General features: G+C 40.3%; 3 protein-coding genes across 4 annotated transcripts in view; 2 read left to right on the top strand and 1 right to left on the bottom strand.

Annotated features, from left to right (window-relative positions):
- The window catches only part of LOC134461300 (P2X purinoceptor 3-like), a 38,292-nt gene extending 26,863 nt beyond the window's left edge, over positions 1 to 11,429 (top strand). The window contains exons 9-12 of one of the 2 annotated variants that reach the window (XM_063214128.1): positions 8,846 to 8,948; positions 11,001 to 11,066; positions 11,182 to 11,254; positions 11,337 to 11,429. In XM_063214128.1, the coding sequence (XP_063070198.1) occupies positions 8,846 to 8,948; positions 11,001 to 11,066; positions 11,182 to 11,254; positions 11,337 to 11,365 (271 nt within the window). In that variant the 3' untranslated portion in view covers positions 11,366 to 11,429. The remainder of the gene's footprint in view (positions 1 to 8,845; positions 8,949 to 11,000; positions 11,067 to 11,181; positions 11,255 to 11,336) is intronic. The other variant, XM_063214129.1, reaches the window with a different exon arrangement.
- The window catches only part of LOC134461304 (gamma-crystallin S-1-like), a 383,074-nt gene that overhangs the window by 98,037 nt on the left and 267,585 nt on the right, over positions 1 to 17,452 (bottom strand). The window lies entirely within an intron of this gene.
- Positions 12,525 to 13,976, top strand: LOC134461305 (gamma-crystallin M2-like). Its single transcript, XM_063214135.1, has 3 exons — positions 12,525 to 12,541; positions 13,282 to 13,524; positions 13,698 to 13,976. The coding sequence occupies exons 1-3, from the start codon at positions 12,530 to 12,532 to the stop codon at positions 13,974 to 13,976; spliced, it is 534 nt and encodes a 177-aa protein (XP_063070205.1). The 5' UTR covers positions 12,525 to 12,529.

The following is a 17,452-nucleotide window of genomic DNA, read 5'->3' as shown; positions in this document are numbered from 1 at the left end:
AAGTTTCCGGGTTTAGCATATGGACGCAACATCGTATTTATGTCGAAGTTTGACACAAAATGATCAACCATGTCATACCTACAGCCTATTTTTAAAACCCTCGACAGTTTGCGGGGGTTCGCTAAGCGCGTGCTTGCACTCAGAGCTTATTTGAAACTGGCCCCTATTCATTCCCAATGGAGGCCGGAAGCCGATACGAACCAGGAAGTCCTTAAATGCTAACATGAACGACTACAATCTACTACATGCTTCCACGTTACTGAAGAACTCTATATGGACCTACACTTTACACTCATAAGTCTTTGAATCGTCGATTATCAGCCTATCGTAACTCTTAATGACAGCCATGCGGTCATTCAATGTAACCTGCAGAGCTCATAAGACTCATACTGAAGTGTGACCTTGGCATGACCATCACACTTTTGTAGGTATGCTATGACTGTCACACCATTGAACCTGTAGTGTGTAGTGGCCAGTGCCTGTTTGGTATCTCAAGCTGGACAGCACATTTATGCTGTATATTGAGCTCTCCACCAGTGTTGCCAAAAGAAAATCAGCCAAAGTCGCTATGGGCTTGCTGAAAAGTCGCTAGAAGTCGCTAGATGATGTCATGACGTTACGTATGACGTCACAGTGCCACGCACGGCGCGCTGATCTACAGAAAACGTGCCCACATGCCTTCGTCCACAGTACAAATGGGCGGTGCTAGCTACTTTTTGGAGATCAGAGCTAATCTGCAGCCCTGCTTAACCGTGGGAAACGCTTCTGACGGCGGCGCAGAGTCAGAATTATGTGGGAAAACGCTGAATTTGTCCCCGAAAATGCACGTTTTAAAAAGTCGGCAGATGCACCAAAAAGTCGCTAAAGGCGCTAGATGAGTTTTTGTCGCCAGTGCCCGGGATTCACTGCGGTCGGTGCGGCCAGCCTGCTAGTGCTCATTTAAATTTGTCATATCGGTATGCATATCCCAAGGAGCTGTACAGTTGAGGTCAATCAAATACACCTGTGTAACAACAAGACTGATCTAATTCCAAAGTGTATGCATAACATAAATGACAGTCCCAAAACATTTGGTGACCAATGACCATATCGAAGATTGTGTAATCTCGGTTTATGTTGACAGTTGGTTCCTGTCATACCTTTGTCCCATATCGCTTGCCGTAGCCTCATACAAGCAGATGCACATGTGTATGAGAATTCCAGTGCGTATCACAAAAGCTGCCACACCGTAGTGCATCCACTGTGGTGCATCATGTGTCACGTCTGTCTCTACCCGCCACTGAAAATGCACTGTGTGGTGTCGTGGGAGGGAGACTGATTTGCCTCTCACAAGACAAGCGAAATAGTCGCTAGATTCTGCCAGATTGAGCCTGAAAAGTCGCTAAGTCGCTAGATTATTTTTTTTGTCGCCAGAGGTGGCCAAAAGTCGCTAAATCTAGCGACAAAGTCGCTAAATTGGCAACACTGCTCTCCACAGCATACTTTATTCATCTATACTCCTCTATATACTCTCTCACTGATCTTTCCTTCACTGTTACCGTTATATTTTATGGTTTCAAAGCACCATTAATGACATTTTATATCATTTGACAGTATCTAAAATCAACAGCAAATATTCATCAACAATGCATCACAGTATAAATTCCAAAGGCCAATAAAGGAATAAGTAATTTGAATACACAATATTTATCTAGTCAAACAACAAAACAAAAAAAATATGTACTACCAGTTGTTTTAAAAGCTATTTCTCAAATATCTAGTCCATTGGTGTGACCTGTTTGTCCTTTGGTGTGATACTCCAAAGTGTCACACCATAGGACTTTTACCATCACACCATAGGACTTTTGAGCTTTTGAGTTAATTTAAAGCCATGTCGTTGCCAACTGAAATACAATTTCACCTTTAGTAAGATGCATTTTCATACATCTACATAAGAAAAAAATATGAAAAATGTACACTATTGTCAAAATGTATTTTATGGCTGTCACACCAAAGGACTACAAAACTAATACATCTTGTGGTAGCAAAACATAATTGATTGACTGAAGAACTCTGAGAGAAAAATCTAAAATCCACCCTTGCCATTGGCTTCTTAAGGGTCTAAAGCAGGGGTACTCAATTAAAAGTCCCCGAGGGCCAGTTTTTCAAAATTCCTCCCAATAAAGGGCCAACACGAGCCGCCGCAACCCCCCCACCAAAAAAAAAAATCATAACAAAAAATGACAAGGCCTTTGTAAGCACAAAACACACGCTCTCACAGCAGATATTTAGTTTCCAGTGACAGGATGGGGGGGGAAATTCTCTCATACGACTACAGGGCCTGCATTTTCCTGGAGCACTGTTGGGTGAGGTGTCTGCCTTGCTCTCATTGCCACCCTTCAGGTTTTTTTAAATGACACAATATTATTTGTTAGCCTATTTGCAGACTACATCCAGAAATATTTATTTCTTAGTGAGAAAACCAATAAGCCTGAAGATAACGCTTTTCAAACAAATGTTGCTTATTATGACTTTGTTTATGCAGCTCTCACATGCATACTGCATAATGCAATATCATGGACCCAGCAAAGAGGAGGACACCAGGTTTTGCTAACAAGAAAATGGCACATTTGATGCAATGTTGATTACATGCAACAGCCAATAATAAATTGTCAAGTTGCTCATAACTTTGTTTGTAGTCTTAAAGTGGTAGTTCGCTATTTTAGACATTAAGCCCTGTTTGTGTGACTTCTGGGGTGAAGTAGAGATGTTCTCATCACAATTTTGACATTTGGTGCTGAACGGAGCATTTGGGTATCCAAGACTGCAGCTCCCCCACCTTTACATTGACTCCAATAGAGCACTCAAGCAATCGATTATAAAATGGCATTAAACCTTTGTTCGTGAAGACATGAAACTCACCGTGTGGTCAGTGGTAGACAGTGATAAATTGACCCAAAAATAGCAGCGAAATATGCCTTCTAACTGTTGTTTAGCATTTGGCGGACCTATTTTTCCCCAGACGCCGTTGAATAGCAGTAGACATCCAGCCAGTAGGTAGCGATAGTGTGTTGTTTATGTAGACATCAAGGAGCGAGGTAGAACGGCTATCTTTGAGCGGGACTGGCTACAAAAACTACAGCTTGCATACAAACCGTAGATAGTAACGTAAACAAACGCACCCCCATTTCCGGTCGCGCGGAGTAATACTAGTCAAACCAATACAATCAATGAAGACGGACAATAATGAATATATCTTCTCTGGAAGCGTATTTCGCGGTGATTTTCGAGCCAACGTATCGCTGCCCACCTCTGACCACTCGGTGAGTTTCATGTCTCTGCAAACGAAAGTTTAATGCCATTTTATGATCGATTGCTTGAGTGCTTCATTGGAGTAAATGTAAAGGTGGGGGGGGGCTGCAGTCTTGAATACCCAAATGCTCCGTTCAGCACCAAATGTCAAAATTGTGATGAGAACATCTCTACTTCACCCCAGAAGTCACACAAACAGGGCTTAATGTCTAAAATAGCGAACTACCACTTTAAGAGGGGCTTACCATTCCAAACGAACTATTTGGGGACTGTTTGAAAGTGGGAAAAGTTTATCAAGCAATTCGTTTTTAAGTAGGATATCACTAGTTAGCTGACAGCAGAGCTCAAACACAATTTGCCTTCATTTGTGTTAGCAACTAGCTACAGCTAGTGCTAAACCAATTCGAAGTCCTAACACACTGTTTGCAATGAAATGTGGACCATAACTTTCAAAAACGAGGCAAAGAGAACTTTGTAAATAATTTATTTACAAGTTCTGATATCGTCCTTCCCTTCTGTAGTCTACCTCACAACAACCTCTGCCACCCTCATAGTCACTTTTGTTTGGAGCCTGCAGGGAGAAACTGAATGAGGGGGCGGGGCACGGCACGCATCTTCCTAGCGTCTGTGGCGCTATTTCAAAATAAGAGTCGGCAGCGCGATCGGACCAAAAAAAAATAAAATATATATATCTTTTTTTTTTTTAATTTTTAAAAATTATTCGAGGGCCACAAATAGATGCCCCGCGGGCCACAAGTGGCCCGCGGGCCACTATTTGAGTATGGGGGGTCTAAAGTCACAATTTATGTACAGCTGGAGCTTCAACAATAGATAATTATCCACAGAATTAACCAAAAATATGATGTCACACCACAGGACATTGTTTTCTGCGACAAAGTTTCATAAGTCCATACGGTCTCAGAAAAACAGGAAAAAAAATTAGCATTGCCACTTGCTTAAATAGACACCTTGAAAAACATGCCAGCGTTGTTTAGACAAATGACTGAGCTTTGATTATTTATTTAAAAATGTTTTAATATGGAGAACCAGGCTTGTCTCAGTCACACCATAGGACAAATGTGACATTTGACTCAAAATTAAGTATACTTATTGAAGCTCTGGATTTATTACACATTACTTTTTCACAACAACGACATTAGTTTAATCATTTAAAGCATTGACAATTTTGAAAGCATGAATTTACTTAATTTTAAGAGCCTGCGACAGCAAAATTTACACGTCACGTCATCTACCCTTATAGCGGGGAAACATCAGAAAATAATAGGCTTATAATTGGCCCCGCCGTGATGCATTGGCTGCGTTTTTCACCAAAAAGCTTAAAATTAGCTAACTCCATAACGGTGCGGCATTGCCCGGAATGGCTCATCATTAGATACATTATGTGGCATGGGAAAGCGATGGTGAAACTTTCATTTTACGCCGGAACTATCCTTTAACACGAATGCACAGGCTCTGTAACGTTTTCCAACACGGTTATGTTTTTTTATTTTTTTATCTTGTGTGCTGACTATGCTTATGCTGGCGTAATTCGGAAACGGCAACATGTTGGCAGACAACTTTCTCTTGTTGTTTGTGCCGCATGGTAGACTACCCTATCAACTCAAATAGTGAAGCGATACTCTCTCCACACGTCTTCCAGACTCGCAGAAGATGGTCGCTAGAAGCTTTCATCACAGTGGGTTTACATACAGTGTTGAATCTCGCCCTCCAACCCGTGCCCGCAGTTCACCTAGGGAGCGCTGTCGAGACAGCAGAGCTCATAAGGCTGGCTCTAATAACTGACAATTGTGCTCGCTGTCGGCTGAAACTTGACAATATTATTGTAAGTTCTGAGAAACCAATGTGGGTGTAAATGAAATGTACAATAACCTGAGAGTTATGTCCTTCTGATTTCTTACAGCATTGGCATTTTTGAGTCAGGCTCCGCTAGCATCTTGCTAACAAAATTGCTTTACGGCCGTCGTGATCACAGCAATGCAGCCAGCCGACCAATCCAAACGCAGTGTGTGAAGCCACTCGTGACGTCATATTGACAATAAAGACGTATTTTACAAAGATCCAGAGAGTTTAAACATTCAAAGAGAGTTTAAACATTCGCTCCTCTGCGCTGTCTGGATGGTGCCACTTAGTGGACAGTACCACCCGGAAAAAGTCGAGAGATTCCTCTCTCGTACTACCCATAAACACTCTCTGCTTTCATTTAAAAAGTCACCGGATGACCAGAAAACTCGCTGTATGTGATAACAAAATGTGCTCCACATTGCTGGTTGGCTATCCCGCCGCTTTGACTCAAAGGAAAATAGGCTACTGTTTGCTTGGTGGTCACGCCTCCTCGCAATAGAGATGGAGCGGTCTGAATCAGAGTAAGGTGATGTGCGTTGCGCAAGAGAACAAATTCTGAAATTGACAGTTTCTAAAACGTTTTAAGAGATATTTTCCGGTTTGTACCGATGCGGACAGCCAAGATACGATGTATCTCGATTTTATTTGCGTTTCTTACCGATGCAGATGTTTGCAAATCGATCCAACCGTACCGTACAGATCGTATCGATTTTCCGATACGTATCGGTGAATCTTCCCTTCCCTAGAATATACCCAATACACAAACAAATGGTCCATAAGCTCACCTACACACTGTTGTGTTGAGAGTGATGTACTGTACTTTGCTTCAGTTTAATGCCCTGTACTGTAAGGTGCAGTTATGTAATGTACAGTATTGAATTTTGGGGACTTGTGAAGATGTACATTCTGTGAGTTTCAATAGACTGTTACAAAAAGAAAGACTGCTGTGTTTTGTATAAAGTAGACAACTGTTTTCACGCTGATCTAATTTGTTTTCTCATTTGGTGCTAATGTGTGTCTTTTGACATGATAGTGAGGTTGTGACAAAAGATTGTTGAGTTTTATGGCAATGTTTAGCAGAGCTTCATGCTGGCATATACTGTATGTGAAGGGTTTATCTCCAAGTGTTGAGAGTAATTGGTAGTGAAGGGCATGACGATTCTTTCCCACCAGTTCGTTCTCTTCGTTCAGTTCTGCTGAGAAATTTGTTCGTTCATTTTGATTGCCTCACGCCACAATGCAAGAGAGCAAGGGGTGAATGTCGAGCGAACTAGTTCAGTGAACGAGAGGAGGAGGGGGGCATTCTTATTTTGCCTGTGTGCTTCTCTTGTCCAAACATATCAACTTAACTCATTTTGCCTAGTAATATTATTTATTTAACAGCAGCACACATTAAAAAAAGCTCAATTACAAGCTGCTTTTACGTAACCAAAAGTATGCCTTCGTCTCTGCCACGTTAAGTTGTTTATTCGTGGTCATGGAGACTGTTGCTATGCGCCCAGGCTGGTCTCGTTCGCGGGCTGAACACAGTTCGTTCTGGCTGTGCTGTGTAGCTCTAAGGTGCTCCTCGTGTCTAAACCTATCACCTGAAACCTATTTTGCAGATTGATTTTATTTATTGAACAGTAGCACCCATTGAAAAAGAATAAAAGATCATTTACACGTTGCATTTCCAACTAGAAGTATGTCTTTGTCTCTGCCACGTTAAGTTGTGTATTCGTGGTCATGGAAACCATTGGCTGCAATTCACTGGCTCCTCGTTCCCGAACGAGAGCTCAGCTCGTTCAGAGCTGTGAACTGTGGACTAGGTGAGCTGCTGCGTGCTAAATTATGAACTAAATACCTGGGGCCTCATGTACAAAGAAGTGTGTGGATTTCCTACCAAGAAAGTGCGGGCGCAAAAAAATTGAAAGCTACGTAAGGACAAAAAAATCCGGATGTATCAATAAGTGCGTAACCAGGTTTTGCCGTGAAATCTTGCGCACATGCACGAGCACACCTGGGCCCAAGTCTCCGCCTTGCCTCCTCCCTTAAATATTCTATATGAATATTCTAATTAGTATGAACAGACCCATTCATGTGCATTCATTGGTTGAAAGAATGGGAAAGGGACGCGGGAAGGGGAACGCGGGAAATAGGACCTTCATGATGCGAGGTGAAGGCGTTGTTTTGGAGGTTGCCAATTTAAAAGGAAAAAGGCTGCGCACAATAGCCTAACAAAATTACTTTGGCGTGTATAAAATCAGGCATTGGTAATACTTAATGTGAGGACTGCAGAAAAAAAAACTGTCATGTTATACTGCAGTACAATGCATGTTTCCCAACAATTTACAAGGCACTACATCAAAACACATTGCGATGAGGTAGTCGCCAAGGCTTCCGAGAAATAAACATTTATGTCGGGTATATGAAAAATGGCACATGTACATGTAGGCTACGCCACATGTATGAATAACTTGCAGCCAATACTCAGTTAGAAAATCACCTGTTAATTGATGGACTAATTTTACATGCCTTAAAAAATAGAAAGACAAGCACTGGTGTGAGGACGTTCCCAACAAATGCGAGAAGACACATCGCAGATCCAGAAAATATTCAATGTTTAATCGCTGCCAAATACTTGAAATAATACTGCTAATGGGCATCCAATTTCGTTGTATTTCCAGGATAGTTTCATGAGTCCGCTTCATTTAAACCAGCTGCCTCAACAATAATATGGTTGAGGTGGTTTTCTTCCTCTTCTTTTTTAAATCACGCGCCTCAACATTAAAATCCACGTTTAACTGGCCACACCTCTGCAAAATTTCGCGTACAATGTAGTTGCGCTGCATGCCTCTGCGTGCCGCCAAAAAGACGCAATGCACCACTTACGGCAACTTCCACGCTTACGGAAACTTCCACAGCAGCCCTGAAATTCGCGTGGAGATCCGCAGTTTTCCACGTCTAGTCTGTTTTAGTACATCTGACCGTGGCCGTGGAAAACAACTTAAGTAGCTTTTTTGTCCGTAAGTGAGCTTCGTACATGAGGCCCCTGGTATGTGTAAAAGCTCTGATAATATTAAGCTATCACATTAAGAGATAAAGTGGCGCCCCTTTGCGCAGATTTAAATGCTCGTTGGCCGACCACTTCTGCTACTGTCTGACTGACTAGTGACAGAGACCGGGTGATTCACCAATGAACGAAATGAACAAGAAGCGGGGAACTAGTTCGCTTTGTTCACTTCAAAGACTCGTTCAAAACGACCGGTTCGTTCGTGAACGACACATTACTAGTAATTGGCTTGTGTGTAGAGTTTTGACTCTATGAGCGAAATTTTGCAAAGTTTGTGCAAGCAGTAGGCAAAAACTGTAAAAATACATTAAATTTGGTTTATTTTAACTTGCCTTTGATTAATTTTGTGGTTCATATGTTCATGAGATGCGTTATGGTTTTATGATTAAATGGATAATATCTGTATGGTTGTTCTAGAGTCTCATGGACATATTTTGGTTTTGTGGTTTTAATGGACTTTGGTTTTTGGATGAATATTTATTTTAAACAGATTGAGTGACAACTGTGTTTATTTCTTTTCAGCAAATTGAATGACGACAGTGTATGATAATGTGCCATATAAACAAATTAATTGATTGATTGATCAACACATGTATAGCCCTTTTCTCTTTTTACCACTGTTCTTTCCTAATTATACAGGTTTGCAAAATACTACAGGACTACACTGCAAAATACTACTATAGACTCCCGATATCTTTATAAAGCATTTGCCATCAACTTTCATGTCATGGTCTCTGGAAAAGTAAGTGTTATGGAACTCTACCTTAGTCCTGAAAAGGATTTGAACTCTAACAGTATGCATTCATCCAACTCCTTCTTTAGACAACACAGTCAGATGTAAATACACACATGTATTAACTAGGGGTGGGCATAGATTAATTTTTTTAATCTAGATTAATCTCACTGTAATTATGAAATTAATCTAGATTAATCTAGATTAATCTATATCAAAATGGCTCATTCAGAATAGGCACGATAGCGAAATAATGCCGAAAAAAACCTTGGGGTTTCTTAAGACAGATGGCGCATTAGACCAGAGCTCATCTTTTTTACCAAAATGCATCTCATCTTCAAAAAATTCAAAAAAAGCATTTACAGTTATAAGATACTGAAATTTCAAAATGAAGAGCGCTATAAGTTGTAGAGGCAAATACAGATAAATCTATCAAATATTTAGGCTATTTAAACAATATTACCTCAACAATTCAGCATGTATAATGGGCAGAGAGAGAGAGAGAGAATCTGCCACTGACAAAAGGAGCAGCGGCTCCTTTAAGATACGGAGGAGCTCTGCACGTAGTAGGCACAGCAGCCCTCAGCAGAGCCAGGCTACTGGATATGCCTATCTAGAACCTACAGCACTGGAACACGGCGATTTGACAGTTGTTCTCAGAGTTAGAATGCCAGATGAGTTACAACTCGACATGAATTCAATTTGCACAAACAAAAAAAAGTCAAGCGCGACAACCGCGAGGTTTATTACCGTCGGACATGAGAATATCTCACTGAATCGCAAATGTGCGCGATTGCAACACAAACATTCAGCGAGAGTAGATATTGACAGTTTCAGTTTGACAATCTTCAAAATGCATAGGACTATCACACGGAATGTTTTGCAATTATAGCACAGGCAAGATTTCTGGAAGTTCAAGTCAAGTCAAGTCAAGTCAAGTTTATTGTCAATTTCTTTACATGCACTGGTCATACAAAGAATTTGAAATTGCGTTTCTTGCTCTCCCATGCAGACATAGACTAATCTAGGTAAGGACATAGACAGTATAGACATAGACAGTACTCATACATGGACATAGACAGTATGGACGTAGACATTGCTCATACAGACATTTAAAGTGCAAGACTGGACAACAGAAGACTTGTAGAGAACATACATTAAGAGGAGGTATTTTGTTGTTCTTTTTCTAAAAGTCCTTTATAGTGTTCTGACATAGTAATAGTAGCATTTGAAGAAATAAATAATTAAAAAAGGTTTTTATTAAATACACCAGCAGCAGTATGTGTGTGTGTGTGTGTGTTTGTATGTGTTTTGTGTGCGTGTGTGTGCGTGTGTGTGTGTGTGTGTGTGTGTGTGTGTGTGTGTGTGTGTGTTTAGTGCAGGTAGAAAGTGCGGTGTGCGTCTGTGTGTGTGTACCTGTGTATGTGTGTGTGTGTATGTGTGTGAGTATGAGTTGTGTGTCAGTGTGTGTATGTTTGGGTTTATGTTGTTTATGTATTCTATGCAATGCGTGAGGAAATGTAGGCTATGTCGGGCTGGTAGCTACTCGCACACAATAATGTCTCTCTATGCTTCACCTCAAACAATGACGTCTCTTTAGTCTACCACTTATGAAAAAGCACTCAAACATCAACTACCACGGCAGAGGGATTAATGTTTTCAGCATGCAAACACTTCATATTTAGTAGGTCTGCTGAAACAACAGGTGGAGAGAGGAGAAGCGACTGGAGCGCAGTCTAAAAGCGTCTGTCAATTAAACGCTATGGTGACGTGCATACCCAAACTCCAAACCTATATTTTGAGAATAGATTAACGTGCGATATTTTCTTTATCGCGCGACAAGAGTCTCACATTATCGCAGCACGTTAACGCTGATAACGGCCCACCACTAGTATTAACATTTAACTAAATTGATGACTGATGTTGAAACATTCTTGCATTTATACCTATGGACATACTTCTTTTTATGGTGTGATTTTGATGTAATGTAAGACTGCATATGGTGAAGAAAAAAAAAGTTAAAAAAAATGGCATTGACAAAACATATTTTTCTGATAACAGGCTGGAAAGTTCGACATAATCCCAACTCTCATCAACATAGTTTTAGCTTTCCAGTCACTCCATGTGGTAAGAAAGTACAGTACTCATAACATTTAATTGCAGGGCAGAAGCCCTTTCTTTTTACTGTAGAAATATGTACTGTAATATCTTTGGTTCAATTGTTCTTAAACATTGTCTGTAGGCAGCTCTCATCTGTGATATTTATTTGAAATCACGATGTTCAAGGTGCCATCAGAACGGTTATGAAGACATAGGTATGTAAAGGTGTGTATAAAAACATTGTCTAATTGCTTCAACTGTGGTACTATAACTCTTCCGTCTCTCTTTTTTATTCAGGTGACGGAGAGCAAACCTCAAATATCTAAATCTCTCTCAACTAAATTGTACAGTGGATATCAACTACAATGTTTCTGATATGCAATGAAACGTCTTCTAGTAAATTCACTGGGCTGCCATCAAGAAGTCGCACAATTACAAAAGTTGGTAGCAAGCAGACACGGCTCATTCATTTGGGCAGAATTCCAGTACAGAAAAATATAAAATGAAGATCTACCAGAGGGAGCACTTCTGTGATCAGATGCACAAGTGTATGGGCATCAAAAATGATTGTTTTCATGTCATACTGTAGTATCAACTATATGTATCTGTTTTCCAGAATATGCACTGAAAATCTTTTAGAGGTACACTGTGCAGGAAATTGTCAAAAAAGGTACTGCAACTATGCTGCTCATTGAAACTGGCTTGCCTATTGCCAAATTTGATCTTTTCATGAAAGTTTATTAAGTGATAAACTAATATTTTCTACTACGGCCCAAGTACAGTCATTTTTGCTGCAAAAAAATGTCTATTTCTGGAAATTCAAAATGGCGGACCATGGAGAAGATCCCCCTTTTCATGTATGAAAAATGCAATTTTTCCAGTCATAATGAATTCTTTGAAATTGATGGTGGTGGTAAGTATTCATGAAAAAGGTAACATTAGTGAATGGGTAGCATGGATTCTGGAGATAAACAACTAAAAATCTTACACAGTGTACCTTTAAAAATGCTGACCACATGCTTTCGTAGTATTAACATTTAAGTTACAATGTTGTGAATTTAGTATGCTTACCTGATATACGCACACATTTCATCTACTGTATATATACATTAGATTACACATTCTTCCCTGTTCACAATGTCTAACTTCAGTAAATGTGAGAGAACAAATAAAGTGAATGAATGAACATGATCTGTATATTATTCTCCATACATCAAACAGCCAATAGATTTAACTATTCTGATACATCTACACTGCACAACCACACAATGTATACCTAAACAGGCCATTTTTTGCTACATGTATTCATCACAACAAAGTCATAACCTTTGACTGCTTTGAAAACCGGGCCTAGTACAACATGACTGGGCTGATGACTCAGGACTTTGAAACAAAGGTACAACAAATGGTGGGAACTGATGCCCAGTATAAAAGCTGCCACAGGTGAATGTACTGCTCAGCCAGGTCTGCGTTAGACTCAATCAGCGAACATGATGGGCAAGGTAAGATACTGTGCTTCTAATGACGATAACGGTGAAATATATTTTGCTATTTGCTATCTATTTTGCTTGGATGTAAATGTCTGATGTAGGAACAGCGTAAGTAACTTCAATGATTTTAAGTGATCTTCACACTGTCACACAAATAGTACATACAGTATAAAATCAGAAGACAAAATATCTATTGTAGATTAACACTCAGAGAAATAAAAGTGTCACTGTGTACCTAAGTGGTTGCAAAGTTTGTCAACAGGACGCTACATTTTCTTGATAAATAAATAAATAAATAGTAAATAAGTTGGGGACCTATATAATACCAGGTCCAAAACTACCAAATTTGGTTCCAAAATGGTTATGAGATAGACCTTTTGTGAAACCAAACTATACCTGAAGGTACACTATTCTAAAGGACACTTTCATGAATACACAATTGCTTTGCAAAAGCAACATGTTTGTACCGACTAGGTGTCCAGTGGTAAGACTACCTCCATTTTTCTGTATGATCATTCATACCACTACAAAACATTGAAACAGTATGAAATGACATAGGAAAATTGTTTATTTTATTCTAATCTTGTGTAGTGTACTATACACTGCCTTATTCAATGGCTTGACAACTTTTAATTTATTGGTCAATTGTAAAACATCAATGTCAACATTGCAAATGTCATAATGACATAGATATGAATTCATTGTCAACTACTCTGGTCTGAATAATAATAGAAATATTATTGTTTCTGTAGGTGACCTTCTACGAGGAGAGGAACTTTGGGGGCCGTTCCTGGGACTGCAATGGCGACTATGCTGACTTCTCCCCCTACCTCAGCCGCTGCGGCTCCTTCAGGGTGCACAGTGGTTGCTGGATGATGTACGACCAGCCCAACTACATGGGCAACCAGTACTTCATGAGGAGGGGAGAGTACCCCGATTACATGAGCATGTGGGGTTGGAACAACTCCATCAGATCCTGCCGCTTCATCCCTATGGTAAATAAATGGCTAAATAGAAGTACATTTTATGAAATTGATGATGTTTTGACTTTTGTTTTTTGTTTTCAAATCCTGTGTTTTTTAAAAAGCACTTTTCAATATAAAGCACAATAGAGGTATTATGTGTGTAGGATCCCTTTCTAATAATCTATGTCTACTTGCACTCACAGTACAGAGGAAATTACAGAATGAGAATCTACGAGAGGGAGAACTTCAGTGGTCAGATGCACGAGTGTATGGATGACTGTGACTCCATCATGGATCGCTACCGTATGAACCAGTGCCAGTCTTGCCACGTGATGGAAGGCCACTGGCTCATGTATGAGCAGCCGCAATACAGAGGAAGACAGTACTACTTCCCTCCTGGAGAGTACAGAAGCTGGAGGAATATGGGATACCCCAACATGAGATTCATGAGCATGAGGCGTATCATGGATTCTTGGCACTAAAATGCAATGCAATTGTATTGTGAAAATGCTTGAATAAAACTTTTTAGTAAACATTTTTTTTGTCTTTCATGGATGTCACTAGCCTAGAAATCTAGACGCCCCTAGCGACCGCAAATTGAATTTGCTCCCGGGGGCAGTCTAGCGGACCCCGGTCGTTTTGCGAGGCTGAAAGTTATCCGATGACAGGGCCAATGAAATCGCGAGGGGGGCCGGGCTACCTAGAAAACAGGAAACTTTCTAAGAAGAAACATGTTGGCCGTCCGTGCTACGTACAGCACGAAAGTGTTTACTTAATTTAAAGAGCCTGGATGATAATACATTTCGTGGCTGACATGGATTGATGTAGCCTAATAATACACCATGAACTTATCGGACACAAATAGATCACAACACATTACCATTTGATCATTCGATGTTTTAAACTAGCTCGGTAAGCTAATTTGATCATTTTACAGAACCAGATAGTCACACGCTATTATCAGACCACTACTGTAGGTGTAGAATGAAATTGCTGCCCTAATTTCTAATAAGACACATGCCATTAAACAAGACATTTGGGAGCTTTGAAAGTCTTTGAGTAGCTTACTAAATAGATGGGAATGACACCTCTAGTGGCTAGCTAACCTGTCGTCAATAACACAGAGCTAGGTATCCAGCCTTGTGTATTATATGCATGCCCCAAATTCTAATAAGATCCATGTCATTAAAAACAAGACATTTGGGAGCTTTGAAAGTCTTGAAGTCGCTTACTAAATAGATGGGAATGACACCTAGTCTACCGAGCTAGCGGCTAGCCAACCTGTCGTCAATTACACAGAGCTAGGTATCCAGCCGTGCTAGCTAGCTAACACAGAACATGCCATGTTGACAACAATCATAAATATAACCATTTAACAAGCCCCAAATTGCTCAACATTTCGCTGGTTGATCAAGGAGGGCCATGTGGCTGAAAACGAGGCATTTTTGAACTGTGTAAGTGAAAACACGATTTATTAGGAAACTTGTTTGTGGCTGTGGTGATCACACGCATTCACTGCTACGACGGCTCGAAGTTGCCGCTTCACCTACAAAGGGGCGTGTTGCGTGTACGTTCTGAAAGACAGCTGTGACGTTACAAGGCATTTTGATAGACAACCGTTTATCCCGCCCACACTCTCTCCCAGCTCACCTAGACCCTTGTACAGCTTTTTGCTGTACGGCTCTGGCTTGCTAGGCTAGGATGTCACAGGAATGATTAACAAAATGAGATAATGAGAGTGTTGGTCTTCCATATCTATCTATCTATACTTTAGAACCTTGATCAAGGACATACATTTTATTTAACTCGATAAACCTGCCTACTAGCAGTCTTAGCTTCGGTCCTCCTTGATCTACAGTAAAAACTGTTTTCGATCAAATGTACTGTCTTGGACTGTATTAAAATGTAACATCATGACGAGAACATTTCATGTCGACATCAGGGGTCACGTATCATCCAGTAAGCATATCCAGATGCCCTTTGGGGTCACCCAAGGTAGCCATTTTGGCCCCCCTCCTCTTATAATTATCCATGCAGCATTTAGCTCACACCATCAAGAATTTTGATAGGATAGGACACATAATTATCATCTCATAGAAGAAAACCAAACCTGCTGTACATGGTAAAAATGCTTATTAGGTACTGAAGTACAAAATAAATTCAGCTCATTTAAGAAAGACAATACCCAAGTCCTACTTATTAATAAGAGGCTCGTTGCCAGCCTTGATGGTCTTAAACAGCCTGTTAACATACACAGTAACTTGCTGTACAGGTAGTTTGGTCCCTGACTCTGAATTCTGTTTTGGAACATGCATGAAATATCAAAATGTTGATATTGGTTAGAATCACTCATGTACGGATGTATATATAACTTTAATAATAACTAGAGATGCACCGGATCCTGATTTTTAGGATCCTGCCGGATACCGGATCCACTGCTTAAGATCCTGCCGGATCCGAAACAGGATACCGGATCCTACGAAAGGGTTGAAACACATAGCCTACTCGCACACGTGGGCCCTTTTTATTACGCTGGCTCAAACTATTTTTTAGACCCATTGGGTTGCTGCCACACTGCCTGCAACGGCTGCTTCCAAAGGGCTTTCACTCCATGCAGCAATTGGGGTTGTGAAAGACTGACTGAAAAGCCTAGGCTACGTAAAAAGTAGAGATGCACCAGATCCTGATTTTTAGGAACCTACCGGATACCGGATCCACTGCTCAAGATCCTACCGGACCCGGATCCTGTGAAAAACCCTATTATCCTGCCGGATCCGGAACCGGTGCATCTCTAATAATAGCTGAATAAATTATGAATGAATTCATGAAAAGTGGACTTACAAGGTCTCTGTCAGACAGTAGCTTTGAGTAGCATGAAAAGTGCTATGTAAAACAAATGTTTTATCATTAGTGACGATAAAAAACCCATCTATCATTTTATGTCTAATTTGTATTGTTCTTATTGTTATGTCTTTAAAGGGACAGTTTGGTCAATTTCAACATGCAGTTGTAATGCTCACACTACCCTGGACTTGTCAGTGCCTGAGATTTTTTTTTCTTCTTCTTCAGCCGTTTCCGAGATCCTGGTCATTGTAATGGGGGCAGCTCTTTGTTTACATTTCAAAAAACCATTTTTATTTATTCCCAAAAACATCCAAAAGGTTACAAAACATCAGCATACAACTAGCAAACAGCAGTACCTTTTGGGAAAATATTTGGAGTTGGCCTATGTTTCATTTTTAAAAAATGTAAACAAATGCTGCCCCCATTAGAATTGCTCATATCTCGGAAAGGGCTGAGCCGAAAAATGTGGCATCACCAGGTACTGACAAGTCAAGGGTAGCGTGAACAATACAACTGCATGTTGAAATTGACCAAACTGTCCCTTTAAGATGTTTATGTTATTCTGTAAGTTTGTCAGAAGGCACGCTCAACTTCTGGGAAAAAATGAATGACTTTGGGTGTGAGGTATGTTATTATATAGGCTTAGGTAGCCCTGTTATTTCGAATCCTGTGTCTGATCTGAGCTGACCTTGACCGACAATATTGCTGGGTTTTAAGTGCTGCAGAATGTATCGCATTTAATTCCCAAACAAAGTGAAATAGTGAGTAGACTTACAAAATCGGATATTAATCAATCACTCATCATTAACGGAACACAAAATGTTCCTGGAATGTACATACCGGTAGTTTAGAATGGATATATTGTTGTGAATGATTATGGTGAATGCCAATAATATCCAGTGAGGAAAGATGGTAACTATATAGAGAGCATGGATTTCAAACTCAGACACAGGGCCAAATCTGGCCAGTGGAGTCATTTTATTCGGCCTGCAAGATCATTCAAGCTGTATAGTTGACCCAGATAAACCACTAATGCAGGGGTGTCAAACTCATTTTGGTCCGGGGGCCACATACAACCCATGTGGACCTCAAGCAGGCCGCATTAGTAACATCA

This window comes from Engraulis encrasicolus, chromosome 13, assembly GCF_034702125.1.
Source record: "Engraulis encrasicolus isolate BLACKSEA-1 chromosome 13, IST_EnEncr_1.0, whole genome shotgun sequence".
NCBI lineage: Eukaryota > Metazoa > Chordata > Actinopteri > Clupeiformes > Engraulidae > Engraulis > Engraulis encrasicolus.
The sequence above is the reverse complement of the archived record's forward strand: the minus strand, read 5'-3'. Positions and strand labels throughout refer to the sequence as shown.

What these genes read in the sequence shown, in the direction of transcription:
- LOC134461305 (XM_063214135.1), top strand. An exon ending in CCTGCCGCTTCATCCCTATG is followed by an intron (nt 13,525 to 13,697) that starts GTAAATAAATGG and finishes TTGCACTCACAG; the next exon opens with TACAGAGGAAATTACAGAAT.